The 16,224-nt window shown below is 42.3% G+C and overlaps 1 protein-coding gene across 3 annotated transcripts in view; it reads left to right on the forward strand.

Moving 5' to 3' along the window:
• Positions 1-716: 716 nt before the first annotated feature.
• LOC126199329 (poly(A) RNA polymerase gld-2 homolog A-like) overlaps positions 717-16,224 on the forward strand; it is a 162,759-nt gene continuing 147,251 nt past the window's right edge. For all 3 annotated transcript variants that reach the window (XM_049936174.1, XM_049936173.1, XM_049936176.1), the window contains exons 1-3: positions 717-1,033; positions 1,477-2,274; positions 5,434-5,616. In XM_049936174.1, coding sequence (XP_049792131.1) covers positions 1,970-2,274; positions 5,434-5,616 — 488 coding nt within the window. In that variant the 5' untranslated portion in view covers positions 717-1,033; positions 1,477-1,969. The remainder of the gene's footprint in view (positions 1,034-1,476; positions 2,275-5,433; positions 5,617-16,224) is intronic.

Raw genomic sequence — 16,224 nt, forward strand, 5'->3', positions numbered from 1 at the left:
TTTATATTCCTTATTGTTTGTACGAGTATCATCTTATAAGCTTTTGCATTCTTTTCCTTTTTTTAATGGCTTATTTATACATACAGTGTTTTCTTCATCACGTGTTTTCACGGAGTACGTGGATCTAGTGATGTTGTTGACAATCAAACATCTACCGCCTTAATTAGATTAGCAACACACTGTAGCAGCTGTCTTCCAAAAGAACTTTCGTGACAATTAAATCACACATGTACACAAACAAACACTGACATCTCGCTTGCTTTCTGGCTTCTGCTATTACAACTTTCATCTGTCACCTAGCAACGGAACAGGCTGCTCATCATTGCTTCGTTAATTTCCCTACGGTTAGCAGTTCGCTAAGAGAATTGTTATTTACAGAGAGATCATTTCATAAGTTTGTGTGTAGCTGTTTCAACTAGTTACAAGCTTTCACTGTGAGTAAGTTTTTATTATTTGTGAAAACAGTGTTTAGTATTTTTGTTTGATTCATTACCCATATTTAAGTGCGCCTTGCGCGCCGTACGCAATGAGTCATCTTGTTTTTCTTCAATTTTAATAATGTAGCTTTTCATTTGTGTATCTTTCTAATTATTTTTTCGAGAAGCAGAATGAGTAATTCAACTTTTTCACGGCATCGTAACCGTTTACATGTTGTCAACTTAGAAGTCTTCCTATGAAATAGCTTTGAGCGGTCGCTAAAAATGGCGCTTCCTCTCATGTGCACTCACGCGCGAAATGTTACAGCGTGGGTGTAATTTCCCACCAAACACAGAATTTAGAAGGCTGTATATCACGCTTAGACTACTTCACTTGTCGTGTCGCTAGGACAGCCCAGCATGGCGCCAGTTATTGTGTGGTTGGTGTTTAAGGTGCGGTAATGACATGACTTAAGATAGGGGTCATTATCCCAACCTGTTAATTGACAGATACGGAGTGAATGATAGTGATTTGCAATGTATATCCTTCGGCTTTTGTAATTGTTATCCTTTGCGCCACTGCTGTACTGTTCAATCGCAAAGGAATCAAAGCTGAGGTATGTCCTGTATTTATTATTTCAGTTCTTTCGCGTAGTCGATTCAGCAAAGATTTAGAAGTTAGTGTCAGACTGGCCTTAAATTTTGCAGAATATAACAATATAGTTGTCGGTTTGATTGATTACTAGCGATGTAACTTTTCTGTTTCGACTAAGGGAGGTAAGTTCGGTTGTCATAATCACAGAAATAACAAAAATAGTAATGTATTATTGCGGTTAAAGGGTGTAAGAGATTATGTGTTTGATATACAAAATAATCTAAATAAATTAAAGTAACCTTTGCGTATACTCATGTGTAATAGTATCTTGTGCTAGGACTCTTCCAACCTTTAAAAGTTGATACAAGCTGACTAATTCATGTTTGTGATGGAAATGTAGTTAAGCGTCACCAATGCAATTTTTAATTAGTTAACACTGAACAGTGTTTCCTTGTTCTTTTTCAGGGAATTGAGGAGACTTCAGAGTAACTTAATCATATCAGGAAACTGTGGGCCATTAATTAAAATACTCGGAGGCAATACGGGCTGTGATATTTACGGGTAAAAGAGTGGTGCTGCAGAAAACTGACATTTATAGCATCCTCTGTGAAGTATATTATAAGAAATAATTTATTCACCTGAGAACCTAATTTAACTGAGGCAGTGGCCAATGTAAAGAGTAATAATTCTTGAGTTGCAGGTGTAGAGATAGTGATTTAACGTGACAAGATTCTGGGAGTTAAGAGTGAATGCACTTTGTGTTTGAAACAGAACAACACAGCGTACTGCTCCTTTGAGATAGTTTGATATGCTGCAGTATCTGTAAACAGTGATACATTTCACTGGAGGATGAAAAGCTTTTCCTCTGGATAACAGTCACTCCAAAATGCGCTACTCATTATTGTCTGAAAAGACTGAAAATATACAGTGCTGACAATTGCTGTGCTACAGCCTAGTGATGTATCATGCAATGTTCCCACCTCACATGATTGCTCATATCATAGGACAACAGCAACAGCAGCATCAGCAGCAGTTGAGTTATTCATCAGATAACCGTGGTGGACGTTACTGCTATAATATTAGCCCATTTGAACAAATAGAGTTGCTGCGCGGGCTTGTCGCTCTTGATATGCCTCCAGTCCGCAATAATCGTGGGTATGGAAGGGGCAGCCATTCACCACTAATGCCTCCCCCAAATACTTTAAATTATCATGCCCCAACTACAATCAATGTGAAGAACTGTTGGAACAAAAATTTCTCACGGTAAGTATGTAAGGATAGAATTCATTAACTTGTTACTTGTCACTATAGTACATACAACTTATATTGTGCATGTAGTGCCCAACTTATCAAGTCAGTGATTGCCATGTGCAAGGTTATATGATGTTTGGATTTATTACTATCAATAAACGAGAAGATTGTGAAGGACTTGTATTTCAGAACTAGACATTTGTCCTCAGTTTTGTGAATAAATCTGTGTACGCACTGTTCACAAGTTATCCTACTTGAATTTTTACTAAGAAAATCAAAGTATTTATTTTTCATTTTGCCTCTTTGTAGTTCTTAATGTTGATAACTATGGAATTCCTACTGAGCAAATGAATTAACTGAAGCATTTGGTACCGCATCATCTTTCAACCTTATTTGGACCTCAGGCTACGCAGTAGGTCAGCGTGTCACAACAACGTATACTCCAGTAACTAGAAGAAATATTGACAGTATCAGGTTCTGTTTCTGCATGTGTGTACATATGACACCACATATAGCACCATTATTGTGTTACAGGACAAAGAAGACATCCAGTATCAGTAGCTTCAGTTAACTAGAGCAAATTGTTGGTTCTTGAATTGATTTTCATACAGTTTAATTACCTTTATCTGTGAATTGTCAGCTATAGCAAATAAAATAGGATGTTTGTACATTCAAATTTGATCCAGTAAACTTCATTTACTGTTAGCTTCCTTTAGCAATCTGTAAGCTCTGGATCCCATTTTTGTAAGAATGTCTGCTTTCATTTTGAAACCACTTTGGAGCTTGCTTCTCATTGAGATCTCATGTGTAGTTACACTCTAATGGTGTGGATGTTTTTATGAACATTTGTGACTGGTTGACATTGTATGTTGGATGAGACTTGAACATGAATGCCTACCTTTAGCACGATTTTGCAATGTGAGTAGGCTTCACATACCCTCTCATAGCTTCAACTTTGCCCTAGTTCCTCTCCGTAGTTCCAAACTTCCACAGAGGCTTACCATTATCCTACAGTACTAGCATCCAAGGGATGTTCAGCCTGTGAAACACAGGTATGTGTATTTAGAGTGTGATACACAGTTCCAAGCTGTCACCAATGGATAAAACCAAAGATGGTGATACCACCTCTCAGCTTTGACCTGCAACTTCATCAAGGTGGCGGTCACCACTATTTCAAGTTTATAGAGTATGACAACTATCACACCATCCATTAAATACATGAATGGTCACAATTAGTAGCTAAAATAATTGCAAAAATAACATGGAAGAATGGGACACCATGGGAATTGGGAGGTTTATGACAGGAACAAACTAAATATGACACTCCAAATAATGAAGGCACTATAAAGCAAACACTAAGGCAGAAATAAAGCAAACGAAATCTTCAGTAATCAACAAAGCCATAGTAAAAAGAACTAGCCTCTGAAACTTCACTGTTACATAACATCAAACTAAGTCCATGGTATCAGGAACCCAACACACAGTTCAAAGACCCAGTACCAGAAATTCCGCTTGACCTACATAGCTCAAACTAGGTCCATGATACCAGGAACCCAACACACAGTTCCAGGACCGAGTCACAGAAATTTCACTTGACTCGTACACCTATAACAAAACCCATGGTACCACAGAACCAAAACTTGCCCTCAGAACAAATAGTGAAAACCGAATTTGATGTAGACAAAATGAACTCTGATACCTACCAGTCACTATCCAACATAATAACACTGGACTCGGATTCGGGAGGACGACGGTTCAATCGCGCGTCAAGTCATCCTGATTTAGGTTTTCCGTGATTTCCCTAAATCGCTCGAGGCAAATGCCGGGATGGCTCCTTTGAAAGGGCACGGCCGACTTCCTTTCCCATCCTTCCCTAATCCGATGAGACTGATGACCTTGCTGTTTGGTCTCTTCCCCCAAAACAACCCAACCTAACATAATATCAACAACACATTATTTTGCATTAACAAAAATTTCGATAAACCAGATACACCCAGCTAGGCACATAAACACTTGCAGTACCACACAAAAAACAACAGCAGCAATAATAATAATAATAATAATAATGTAAACATACACACCACCCAAAGTCAGCAACACACAAATCTAGCAACAGCAAAAATGTTACCAGCATAGTCTCTCAAATGGTCAGCCTGAACTTCTCAAATCAGGACCCTCTCAAGATAAGAATCAGTGCATTGTCCTGCTGACAACAATGCACATACTGGTGCCTGGCCCATGATGCAGCAGCTATGATCAAATCGTATTATCTCCACAAACGTAATACTTCACATATTTGGAAATGAAACTGAATAACTGTAAGAATTTTATCATTGCCAACATGTCATTCATCATTGAAGTGGGCAGGGTCCTATTCATGAACATCGTTGTCATATCCACAACTAACAAAAAAGGAAACATAAAATTTAATCTCCAACCATAAACAACATGTACTAATAATTCCAAATGTCAAAAACGAATCTGTTGGTCGTAGCTGCCAACATCAAAATAACTCTGATTAACTGCCTCGAACTTTTCCAATATTATTCTCACAAACAGCACAAAAGAAGTCCAATGACTTATTAAACAGCACTCAGAAAAATTAGAAACAAACATACCATTCTTGTGAGTGCCACTGCGTACACCGACCTGCCCCCTGCAGACATGATGTATTTCAAATAAACCACACTACCATGACATCATACAACACAGGTAATGTCACAGCTCAAAGAAGCTGGGCAGTACTGCAAATTTTGGTTGCCCCCACAAGTGCTTGCGGTTCACCAGATCATTTAAAGCTGACTTTACAACTCTTCAAAAATGTCATTAGTGGTCTGCTACACATTGTTGGTATTACTGTATTCACTTTATATTATTTTAGTGTAGTTGTGCTCAGGTAGCAATGGTGTCACTTGTTTTTATTCTAGTCATTGGAAATTCTTGAAAGTTACTGCATAGTCACATACTGTTGCTGGGGTGTAGAAACTTTGTTTTTCATAAACCAATGCATTGAAAATCAATGAAGCAGATTACGTCATCTTAAAATGAGACCATTGTTGTCAGGTGCATGGTGACAATAATAATGGACAGAGAAACAACTCTATACTGTACAGATGTGCTGTTGGTGTTCTCCAGTGTTTTTCAAAGAAGTTTCATTATTTGTCCTTGCAGGCAACCACGCTGTGCTACGAGGCAGCTAAGCTCACCTCCTCGCAGTATTGCAGCCGACTCAGATTCTGGCTTTTCTTCACGTTCTCCTACACCGATTACGCAGCAGGGTGAAAATACAGAAGATTCAGCTGACAACAGCAATAATAATACATCTGTTGCACGTGATTCTAATAAGGGCATCAAGTGAGTATGATTTCATATGAAACAGATTGAATTTCTTTTCAGAACGTCTTTCTTTTCATGGAGAAATGAAAAATAGTGTCGCTGTTTTGCAGTTTTCTTCCTTGCTGATACTTGTGACAACAGTTGCTGTGTTGAGTCATCATGGAAAATACGTTTCCTGTCTGTTGTGCAGCTTACAGCCTTGATAGAGTACTGACATAACTATACTCTTCACTTAGCTATTGTAATAGTAAATATTCTACCCAGTGGGCACCACAGGTAAAACTCATCTGAAATAATTGGTTTTGGATGCAAATCTAAAATTTGCCTGACTTTGACTGTTTAGGGTAAGCAATTAACGTAAGTTAATTCAAAGAATTTATGCATTATTTAAAACACTGGTGTTAGAAGAAATAAAAGCTTAAGTGCTTGGTTCCGTGATTACTTGCAAGTCTTTGCAAATAGTTCAACAGCAGTGCATTTGTAACTTACTTTTATCAGGCAGTTTTTGCTACATGCAGTGTTCCCTTTCCCATTTCTGACCCCCCCCCCCCCCCTCTCTCTCTCTCTCTCTCTCTCTCTCTCTCACACACATACACACACACACAAAACAACTTTCTTTTTTGTGTGTGTGTATGTGTGTGGGAGGGGGGGGGGGGTGGTTGTCAGGGCATCCATCTGCAGTTTCAATGGACACAGAAGTGACAAATGTTATTTTTCAGTACTAGAGGATTTTTCGTATGGTAAATGGCAACTGATATGAGCTGACACGGACAACAACTTTCAAATGAAAGGTAACAGAAGAAAAGAGAGGGCAACACAGGATTAGGAAATTGATATATACACTCGAATAATAGAATTTAGATAACTATCTAGTACAAATGTAGCATCCTCTTTCACCCTGGTGATGACAGCAACATGTTGTCTCCGCAGAACAATGGAATTTTGGTCCAGGACTCTCAACCACCACCCACAGCTTACTGAGACTTGTTGGAGATGGTTTTAAGGTTTGGACGTATCACTTCATGGCATCGTAGAACATGCTGAATAAGATTGTGGTGTGGTGTAGAGATGGGCAAACTCGTTCATACTTGGGAACTAGTTCACTGGTGATCGCTCTCTTTTGGGAACCGTTCATTTTTACTCGTTCACCGTTCATTGTGCTTCGTATATGGTTCTTGCGAAAAATTGAAAATTAGTAGCATAGGTGACTGAAGATGGGAGGCGCAAAGAGGGGGCACTTCCCTCCCCCCTGGAGTACAGAGTTTTTATTCATAACAGAATTCTCACCCACTTGTAATTTTCGTGATTCTGCAGAACATCTTGTTTAGAAAACTGTAGTGTTATGTGGCTGATCGCAGTGAAATAATATAACATGGTGCACGAAAAACCGGAACTATAAGTAGAAAGCCGCGACCGAAGTGAATTATGAAAGACCGTTCCTTAGAATTCCTCGCTCGTTCCTGGTGAACCGTTCCTTTGGACCCATTAGTTCGCAAACGACCAATCTCCAGTAAGGTGACCTGGAGTGCTGTGTGTGCACCCTCATGCCCATGGAATGTCCCTCAAACAATTCTGACAGTTCAGCAATGAAACTAGTACTGTACTATTTTTATGCAGACACACAGAAAATGGATATTTGCTAGGTGAATTCCATAACGCTTAGTATAGTAAAAAGTATTTTTGAAAAATTTGCATTGTTTATCATTTAGAAATAGTGACCATTTTTGTTTCGGGCCACAAACATTTTTTTGCATTTGCGAGCATCTGCATTTGTAACTTTTTTCAGTTATGGCTTGCCCTAGACCTTCCAAAGAAGACATTTGATTCAGCACACTCTGGCCTACAAATTAAAACTGTTATCACTTAGCTGAAGGTATTCCTTAATATAGTATTAATAGGTCCAAGTTATTGGTTGCAAATTGTTGTTGTTGTTGTTGTTGTTGTCTTCAGTCCAGAGACTGGTTTGATGCGGCTCTCCATGCTACCCTAAGCTGTGCAAGCTTTGTCATCTCCCAGTACCTACTGCCACCTACATCCTTCTGAATCTGCTTAGTTTATTCATCTCTTGGTCTCCATCTACAGTTTTTACCCTCCACGGTGCCCTCCAATACTAAATTGGTGATAGAAAATAAACAATTTTTTCAGCCTTCAGTTGCAAGGTAATTTTTACTCGTTTACCTAGGTTTCGATTCCAGTAATGGAATCTTCTTCAGAACAAAAAATTAAATTATTTTGAGAGCCAAACACTGGCCATGTCACAGATTAAAAATTAAAACAATAAAGATGCATAATCATAAGATTATGCCTGTCAAAATTAAAACCATTAAGGCGAACGTAGACGAAGCTACGCCGGCCAGAAATAAGGACCACATGTGAGTGGCACATGTTGCCTTAATGGTTTTAATTTTGACAGACATAATGTTATGACTAGGTGTCTCTATTGTTTTAATTTTTAATCTGTGACATGGCCAGTGTTTGGCTCTCAAAATAATTTAATTTTTTGTTCTGAAGAAGATTCCATTACTGGAATCGAAACCTAGGTAAACGAGTAAAAATTACCTTGCAACTGAAGGCTGAAAAAATTGTTTATTTTCTATACATATACGGTTGCTGACGCGCTGCATTATGTTAAAGATTTGTAAATTGGTGATCCCTTGATGCCTCAGAACATGTCCTACCTACCGATCCCTTCTTCTAGTCAAGTTGTGCCACAAACTCCTCTTCTCCCCAATTCCATTCAATACCTCCTCATTAGTTATGTGATCTACCCATCTAATCTTCAGCAATCTTCTGTAGCACCACATTTCGAAAGCTTCTATTCTCGTCTTGTCCAATCTATTTATCGTCCATGTTTCACTTCCATACATGGCTACACTCCATACAAATACTTTCAGAAACAACTTCCTGACACTTAAATCTATACTCGATGTTAACAAATTTCTCTTCTTCAGAAACGATTTCCTTGCCATTGTCAGTCTACATATTATATCCTCTCTACTTCGACCATCATCAGTTATTTTGCTCCCCAAATAGCAAAACTCCTTTACTACTTTAAGTGTCTCATTTCCTAATCTAATTCCCTAATTCGACTACATTCCATTATCCTTGTTTAGCTTTTGTTGATGTTCATCTTATATCCGCCCTTCGAGACACTGTCCATTCCGTTCAACTGCTCTTCCAAGTCCTTTGCTGTCTCTGACAGAATTGCAATGTCATCGGCAAACCTCAAAGTTTTTATTTCTTCTCCATGGATTTTAATTCATACTCCAAATTTTTCTTTTGTTTCCTTTACTGCTTGCTCAATATACAGATTGAATAACAATGGGGAAAGGCTACAACCCTGTCTCACTCCCTTCCCAACCACTGCTTCCCTTTCATGCCCCTCGACTCTTATAACTGCCATCTGGTTTCTGTACAAATTTTAAATAGGCTTTCGCTCCCTGTATTTTACCCTGCCACCTTCAGAATTTGAAAGAGAGTATTCCAGTCAACATTGTCAAAAGCTTTCTCTAAGTCTACAAATGTTAGAAACGTAGGTTTGGCTTTCCTTAATCTATCTTCTAAGATGAGTCGTAGGGTCAGTATTGCCTCACGTGTTCCAACATTTCTACAGAATCCAAACTGATCTTCCCCGAGGTCGTCTTCTACCTGTTTTTCCATTCGTCTGTAAAGAATTCACGTTAGTATTTTGCAGCTGTGACTTATTAAACTGATAGTTCAGTAATTTTCACATGTGTCAACACCTGCTTTCTTTGGGATTGGAATTATTATATTCTTCTTGAAGAGTGAGGGAATTTCGCCTGTCTTGTACAACTTTCTCACCAGATGGTAGAGTTTTGTCAGGACTGGCTCTCCCCAGGCTGTCAGTAGTTCTAATGGAATGTTGTCTACTCCCGAGGCCTTGTTTCGACTTTGGTCTTTCAGTGCTCTGTCAAACTCTTCATCCAGTATCATATCTCCCATTTCATCTTCATATACATTCTCTTCCATTTCCATAATATTGTCTTCAAGTACATCACCCTTGTATAGACCCTCTATATACTCCTTCCACCTTTCTGCTTTCCCGTCTTTGCTTAGAACTGGGTTTCCATCTGAGATCTTGATATTCATGCAAGTGGTTATCTTTTTCTCAAAAGGTCTCTTTAATTTTCCTGTAGGCAGTATCTATCTTACCCCAAATGATATATGCCTCTACAGCCTTACATTTGTCCTCTAGCCATCCCTGCTTAGCCATTTTGCATTTCCTGTCGATCTAGTTTTTGAGACATTTGTACTCCTTTTTGTCTGCTTCATTTACTGCCTTTTTATATTTTCTCCTTTCATCAATTAAATTCAATATTTCTTCTGTTACCCAAGGATTTCTACTAGCCCTCATCTTTTTACCTACTTGATCCTCTGCTGCCTTCACTATTTCATCTCTTAAAGCTACCCATTCTTCTTCTACTGTATTTCTTGCCCCCATTCTTGTCAATTGTTCCCTAATGCTCTCTCTGAAACTCTGTACAACCTCTGGTTTAATCAGTTTGTCCAGATCCCATCTCTTTAAATTCCCACCTTTTTGCAATTTTTCACTTTTAATCTGCGGTTCATGACCAATAGAGTGTGGTCAGTCCACATCTGCCCCTGTAAATGTCTTACAATGTAAAACCTGGTTCCTAAATCTCTCTTAACATTATATAATCTATCTGAAATGTGTCAGTATCTCCAGGGTTCTTCCATGTATACAGCCTTCTTTTATGATTCTTGAACCAAGTGTTACCTATGATTAAGTTATGCTCTGTGCAAAATTCTACCAGGCGGCTTCCTCTTTCATTCCTTACCCCCATTCCATATTCGCCTACTACATTTCCTTCTCTTCCTTTTCCTACTACCGAATTCCAGTCACCCATGACTATTAAATTTTCGTCTCCCTTCACTATCTGAATAATTTCTTTTATCTCATCATACATTTCATCTATTTCTTCATCATCTGCAGAGCTAGTTGGCATATAAACTTGTACTACTGTGGTAGGTGTAGGCTTCGTATCTATCTTGGCTACAGTAATGCGTCCACTATGCTGTTTGTAGTAACTTACCTGCATTCCTATTTTTTTATTCATTTTTTAGTGTAGTCATGCATTACCCCTATTATATTTTGTATTTATAACCCTGTATTCACCTGACCAAAAGTCTTGTTCCTCCTGCCACCGAACTTCACTAATTCCCACTATACATAAATTTAACCTATCCATTTCCCTTTTTAAATTTTTTAACCTACATGCCCGATTAAGGGATCTGACATTTCATGCTCCAATCCGTAGAATGCCAGTTTTCTTTCTCCTGATAACGACGTCCTCCTGAGTAGTCCCCACCCGGAGATCTGAATGGGGGACTATTTTACATCCAAAATATTTTACCCAAGAGGATGCCATCATCATTTAACCTTACAGTAAAGCTGCATGCCCTCGGGAAAAATTACGCCTGTAGTTTCCCCTTGCTTTCAGCCGTTCGCAGTACCAGCACAGCAAGGCCGTTTTGGTTAGTGTTACAAGACCAGATCAGTCAATCATACAGACTGTTGCCCCTGCAACTACTGAAAAGGCTGCTGCCCCTCTTCAGGAACCACACGTTTGTCTGGCCTCTCAGCAGATACCCCTCTGTTGTTGTTGCACCTACGGTATGGCTATCTGTATCGCTGAGGCACCCAAGCCTCCCCACCAACGGCAAGGTCCATGGTTCGTGAAGGGACAGGTTGCAAATTAAAAAACTTAATTATTGAACAGTATTTTTCCAAAGGAGGGATAATTTCTCAGCCTTAATAGTTTTTCTGTTATTGTACTGTGTTGTATAGTTGTTTTTAAATAGTATCGATGGTGAGAAGCTTACATGTTAAAGAAATACACCATTTAAAAAAAAAAAAAGTTTTTTTTCTCATTTTTTGGCCTTAAATATTTTTGTTAGGGGACCAGATAAAAATCTGAAATTTACGCACGTAATACATCATTATAAATTTCAACTTTGGGATTGAATTGGAAGTTATGGAAAGAATTACAATAAGTCAAAAATACATTTTTAATCTGTGATATGTAGGCTAATGGGATAAAGTGTATCAATTATAGAGTTTAAACACATGAATTTAAAGTAATTGATGATTATTTGTTGAGACGATCCTCTGCTGAAAGTTTCAACAAGTTAGCATGCAGCATCTGCAAGTCTGTACAGGTTCACAGACAAACCTGCACAAATCTGTGTATTGTCTTCCCTTTCCACCACTCCCCCTGCGGGTCCAGGGGTTAGAATAGGTTCGAGGTATTCCTGCCTGTCATAAGAGGTGACTAAAAGGAGTCTCACGCCTTTCGGCCTTTATATGAGGGTCCCCTGTAAGGTTTGACTTCCATTTTTCAAAATTTACGCGAAGAGCGAGCCATTTGGGGATGGGCGCCTTACATGGTGCATCATGTCCATCGTGCATTGAGATCTTTTGCCCACTTTCTCGTGGCATTGCAGTCCGTCTCATCTTCCATCTCTTTAGCGATGACACCTTCCTGGGTGCGTTTACCTCCATCCACTGTGCAGTGTCGTTTTCTGCACCGACGATGACCATGGAATTCTTTGCACCTCATATCCAGCACGGTAGCCAGTTTGTTGTGGTGGGGCCGCCATGAACCTTGTTGGTTGTAGTTCCCTAACTACATAGGGATGGCTCTGCTGATGCCTGCGCCGTTAACTCCCCACGTATGCCAAGGAGTAGATGCCTATTACCCTGGGGCATCGTGACTCCCGGCAATGGCCATCCTGCCAGGTAGCCCTTGCTTAGGCTGGGTGGCACCTGTCGGGAGGTCCTCTGGTCGGAGTAGGTGGCATCAGGGTGGATGACACGCCATGAAGTGTAGTACGTCATCTCTTGCTGGTGTTCCGTCACCAGCAGTCTCTAAGCGGGAAAAATCTAACTTCAGTGCCAAGAAATATGATTGCAAATCATTCCCCTCCCTGGCCACACCATGGGAGGAATGCCAGGCTAAGGATGGCAGTGAAGCTTATTTGCCCTGGTACCTCGTATGTACGAGAGTTGATGGGGATTCTTTCATGTCCCCAAAGCCTCAGTTTTTTGTGGAGCATTTGGTGGACAAGTTCGGGAGGTGGAGGGCTTATCCAGAATGCGCTCTGGATCAGTCTTGATAAAAACAGCATCCTGTGCCCAGTCACGGGCATTACTCGCTTGTGACAAGTTGGGGGATGTTTCTGTTACCATCACGTCCTGTAAGAGCTTAAATACGATTATACTCCGCAGGGACCTTCTTTTGCAGTCTGACGACGAGCTGCATGCCAATTTAGAGCGGTGAAGTGTTCATTTCATCCGGCGTGTCCATCGGGGTCCGAGGGATAATGAGGTTGCCACTGGTGCCTTCATCTTGGCCTTCAAGGGTGACACATTGCTCGAGAAGGTCAAGGTGATGGTCTGCCACTGTGGCGTCAAGCCATATATCCTCCCACCAATGCGATGCTTTAGGTGCTGTAAGTTCAGCCATATGTCTTCCCACTGTACTTCCAGAGTCACATGTCGAGATTGTGGACGTCCATCACATCCCATTCTCCATGTGCCCTGCCTCCCATCTGTGTCAACAGCAGACAGCATCATTCACCTTGCTCGCCAGACTCCAGGATTTTACAGAAAGAGAGGAAAAACGTGGAATATAAGACTCTGGATAGACTGGCCTATACTGAGGCTAAGAGGAAATTTGAGCACCTACATCCTGTGGCTGTGACTTCCTCTTACACCGCCGCTACGAGAACAGTTGTCACCCCACCAGTTCCTCGCATTCCTGTTGCCTCTCAGAACCAAAAGACAACACCTGCCGCCTAAATGGTGGGGGTGGGGGACTGGGGGCAGCGGTGGCACTTCCCACTCCCCTCCCCTCCCCGTTGCTTCCGCACCACCAACTTCGGGAGCAACACCCCCACCCCCTCTCCCCCAAACCATCGGGGATATCAGTTCCCACTTCTGAGCTGGAGAGGCGTAAGTCTCCTTTGGCTCCTCTTGCTGGGGAGGGGTCCCTTGGGTCACTCCTTTCCCAGGTTTCTGCTAGTGGGACACATGACACCCACCAGTGGCTGAAGAGCCCCAAAGTAGCTTGTCGTAGGGCTTCACGCTCACCCTCAGTCCTGGAGACTGAATCAGTGTAGTCCTCCCAGCCAGGGGAACCCAAGGAGCAGCGAGAGAAATCCCAAAAGAAGGCCCCCAAGACCAAGTGAATTGCTCTACGTGTGCAGTTGAGGTGGAGATTCTGGTGTCCACTGAGGACCTAGATGTCATCGGACCCTCAGACATAATGGATATAGACTGCTCAGGCAAAAAGTAAGTGGCAGCAGGTGATCCTGAGGCGTGAGCTGCCTCATTGAATGTTCTATCCCTTCCCAGTCCCACGATCTTGTCATCCGCCAGTGGAATTGCAGCAGTTTTTTCCACCGCCTGGCTGAGCTACTGCAACAGTTAAGCTTTACACCTGCTTTCTGCATTTCCCTGCAGCAAAACCTGGTTCCCGGCAATGCGGACCCCTGCCCTCCGCGGCTATAAGTGATACTACAGGAACCGTAGTGACTATAATCGAGTGTCGGATGGAGTTTGCATTGATGTCCTAAACTCAGTTTGTAGTGAAACTGTGCTCCTTCAAACCAACTGTGCTCCTTCAAACCCTTCTTGAAGCCGTGGCTGTCAGAATAAGGATGATGCAGGATATAACTGTCTGCAATGTATATCTTCCTCCAGATGGTGCAGTGTCCCTGAATGTATTAATTCCACTGATTGATCAACTCAGTAAACCTTTCCTACTTTTGGGAGATTTTAATGCCCATAACCTCTTGTGGTGTGGCACCGTGCTTACTGGCCGAGGCAGAGATGTTGAAACTTTACTGTCTCAATTTGACCTCTCCCTCTTAAATAAAGGGGCCACCACACATTTCAGTGTGGCTCTTGGTAGTTACTCGGCCATTGATTTATCAGTTTGCAGCCCAGGACTTCTCCCATCTATCCACTGCAGAGCACATGATGACCTGTGTGGTAGTGACTTCCCCATCTTCCTGTCACTGCCCGGCGTCAGGCCCATGGACGCCTGCTCAGATGGGCTTTAAACAAGGCGAACTGGAGAATTTCACCTCTCCTGTCACTGTTCAATGCCCCCCACACAGTAACATCGATGTGATGGTTGAGCAGGTGACTACAACAATGGTTTCTGTGGTAGAAAACACAATCCCTCACTCTTTAGGGTGCCCCCGGCAAAAGGCAGTCCCTTGGTGGTCGCTGGAAGTCGCTGAAGCAATTAAGGAGCATCGGCGAGCTCTACAGCGGCATAAGCGGCACCCTTTCCTGGAGCACCTCATATCCTTTAAATGGCTCCGTGTCCGCATTTGCCAACTTATCAAATGACGGAAGCAGAAGTGTTGGAAGAGATATGTCTCGTGCCATACGTCACCTTCCCAAGTCTGGGCAAAAATCAAATGTGTTTTCAGGTACCAGACCCCAACAGGTGTTCCCGGTGGTATGTCGTGGGGAGCGGCGGTAGTACTTTTGTCACTGGTGGCTGGTCACTGACTTTTTGCCTGAGCAGTCTATATCCATTATGTCTGAGGGTCCGGTGACATCTAGATCCTCAGTGGACACCAGAATCTCCACCTCAACTGCACATGTAGAGCAATTTACTTGGTCTTGGGGGCCTTCTTTTGGGATTTCTCTCGCTGCTCCTTGGGTTTCCCTGGCTAGGAGGACTACACTGATTCAGTCTCCAGGATTGAGGGTGAGCGTGAAGCCCTACGACAAGCTACTTTGGGGCTCTTCAGCCACTGGTGGGTGTCATGTGTCCCACTAGCAGAAACCTGGGAAAGGAGTGACCCAAGGGACCCCTCCCCAGCAAGAGGAGCCAAAGGAGACTTACCCAGCCGGTTCAGTCTACCACTCCCGAAGGAGGTTACCCAGCTGAGAAGTGGGAACTGATATCCCCGATGGTTTGGGGGGGGGGGGGGGTGCTTCATTAATATGACCTTCATTTATACAGATGGCTCAAAGACCAATGACGGGGTCGGGTGTTCTTTTATTGTCGGGGCACAAAGTTTCAAATACCGGCTCCATGGCCATTGTTCGGTCTTCACAGCTGAGCTCTTTGCCCTCTACCAGGCTGTTCTTTACATCTGCCGCCACCGACATTCTGCTTATGTCATCTGCTCCGATTCCCTGAGCGCCATCCAGAGCCTCAGTGATCCGTATCCGGTTCACCCTTTCATGCACCGGATCCAACGCTCTCTTCAGCAGCTGGTGGACGACGGTTCTCCAGTTAGCTTTATGTGGGTTCCTGGCCATGTCGGTATCCCTGGGAACTAAGCTGCAGATGCCACAGCCATGGCTGCGGTCCTCCAGCCTCGGACAGCTTCTTGTTTTGTCCCTTCATCAGATTGTAACAGGGTAATTTGTCGGCGAATTTTATCGCTGTGGCATGCCGATTGGGCTGCACTTACGGACAACAAGCTTCGGGCCTTGAAACCTCTTCCCGCGGCTTGGACGTCCTCCTCACGCCCTTCTCGGCGGGAGGAGGTCGTTTTGGCCCGGTTACGAATTGGACACTGCCGATTCAGCCATCGCCATCTTCTGACGGCTGC

The sequence above is a fragment of the Schistocerca nitens genome, chromosome 8 (assembly GCF_023898315.1).
Source record: "Schistocerca nitens isolate TAMUIC-IGC-003100 chromosome 8, iqSchNite1.1, whole genome shotgun sequence".
In the NCBI taxonomy this organism is placed as follows: domain Eukaryota; kingdom Metazoa; phylum Arthropoda; class Insecta; order Orthoptera; family Acrididae; genus Schistocerca; species Schistocerca nitens.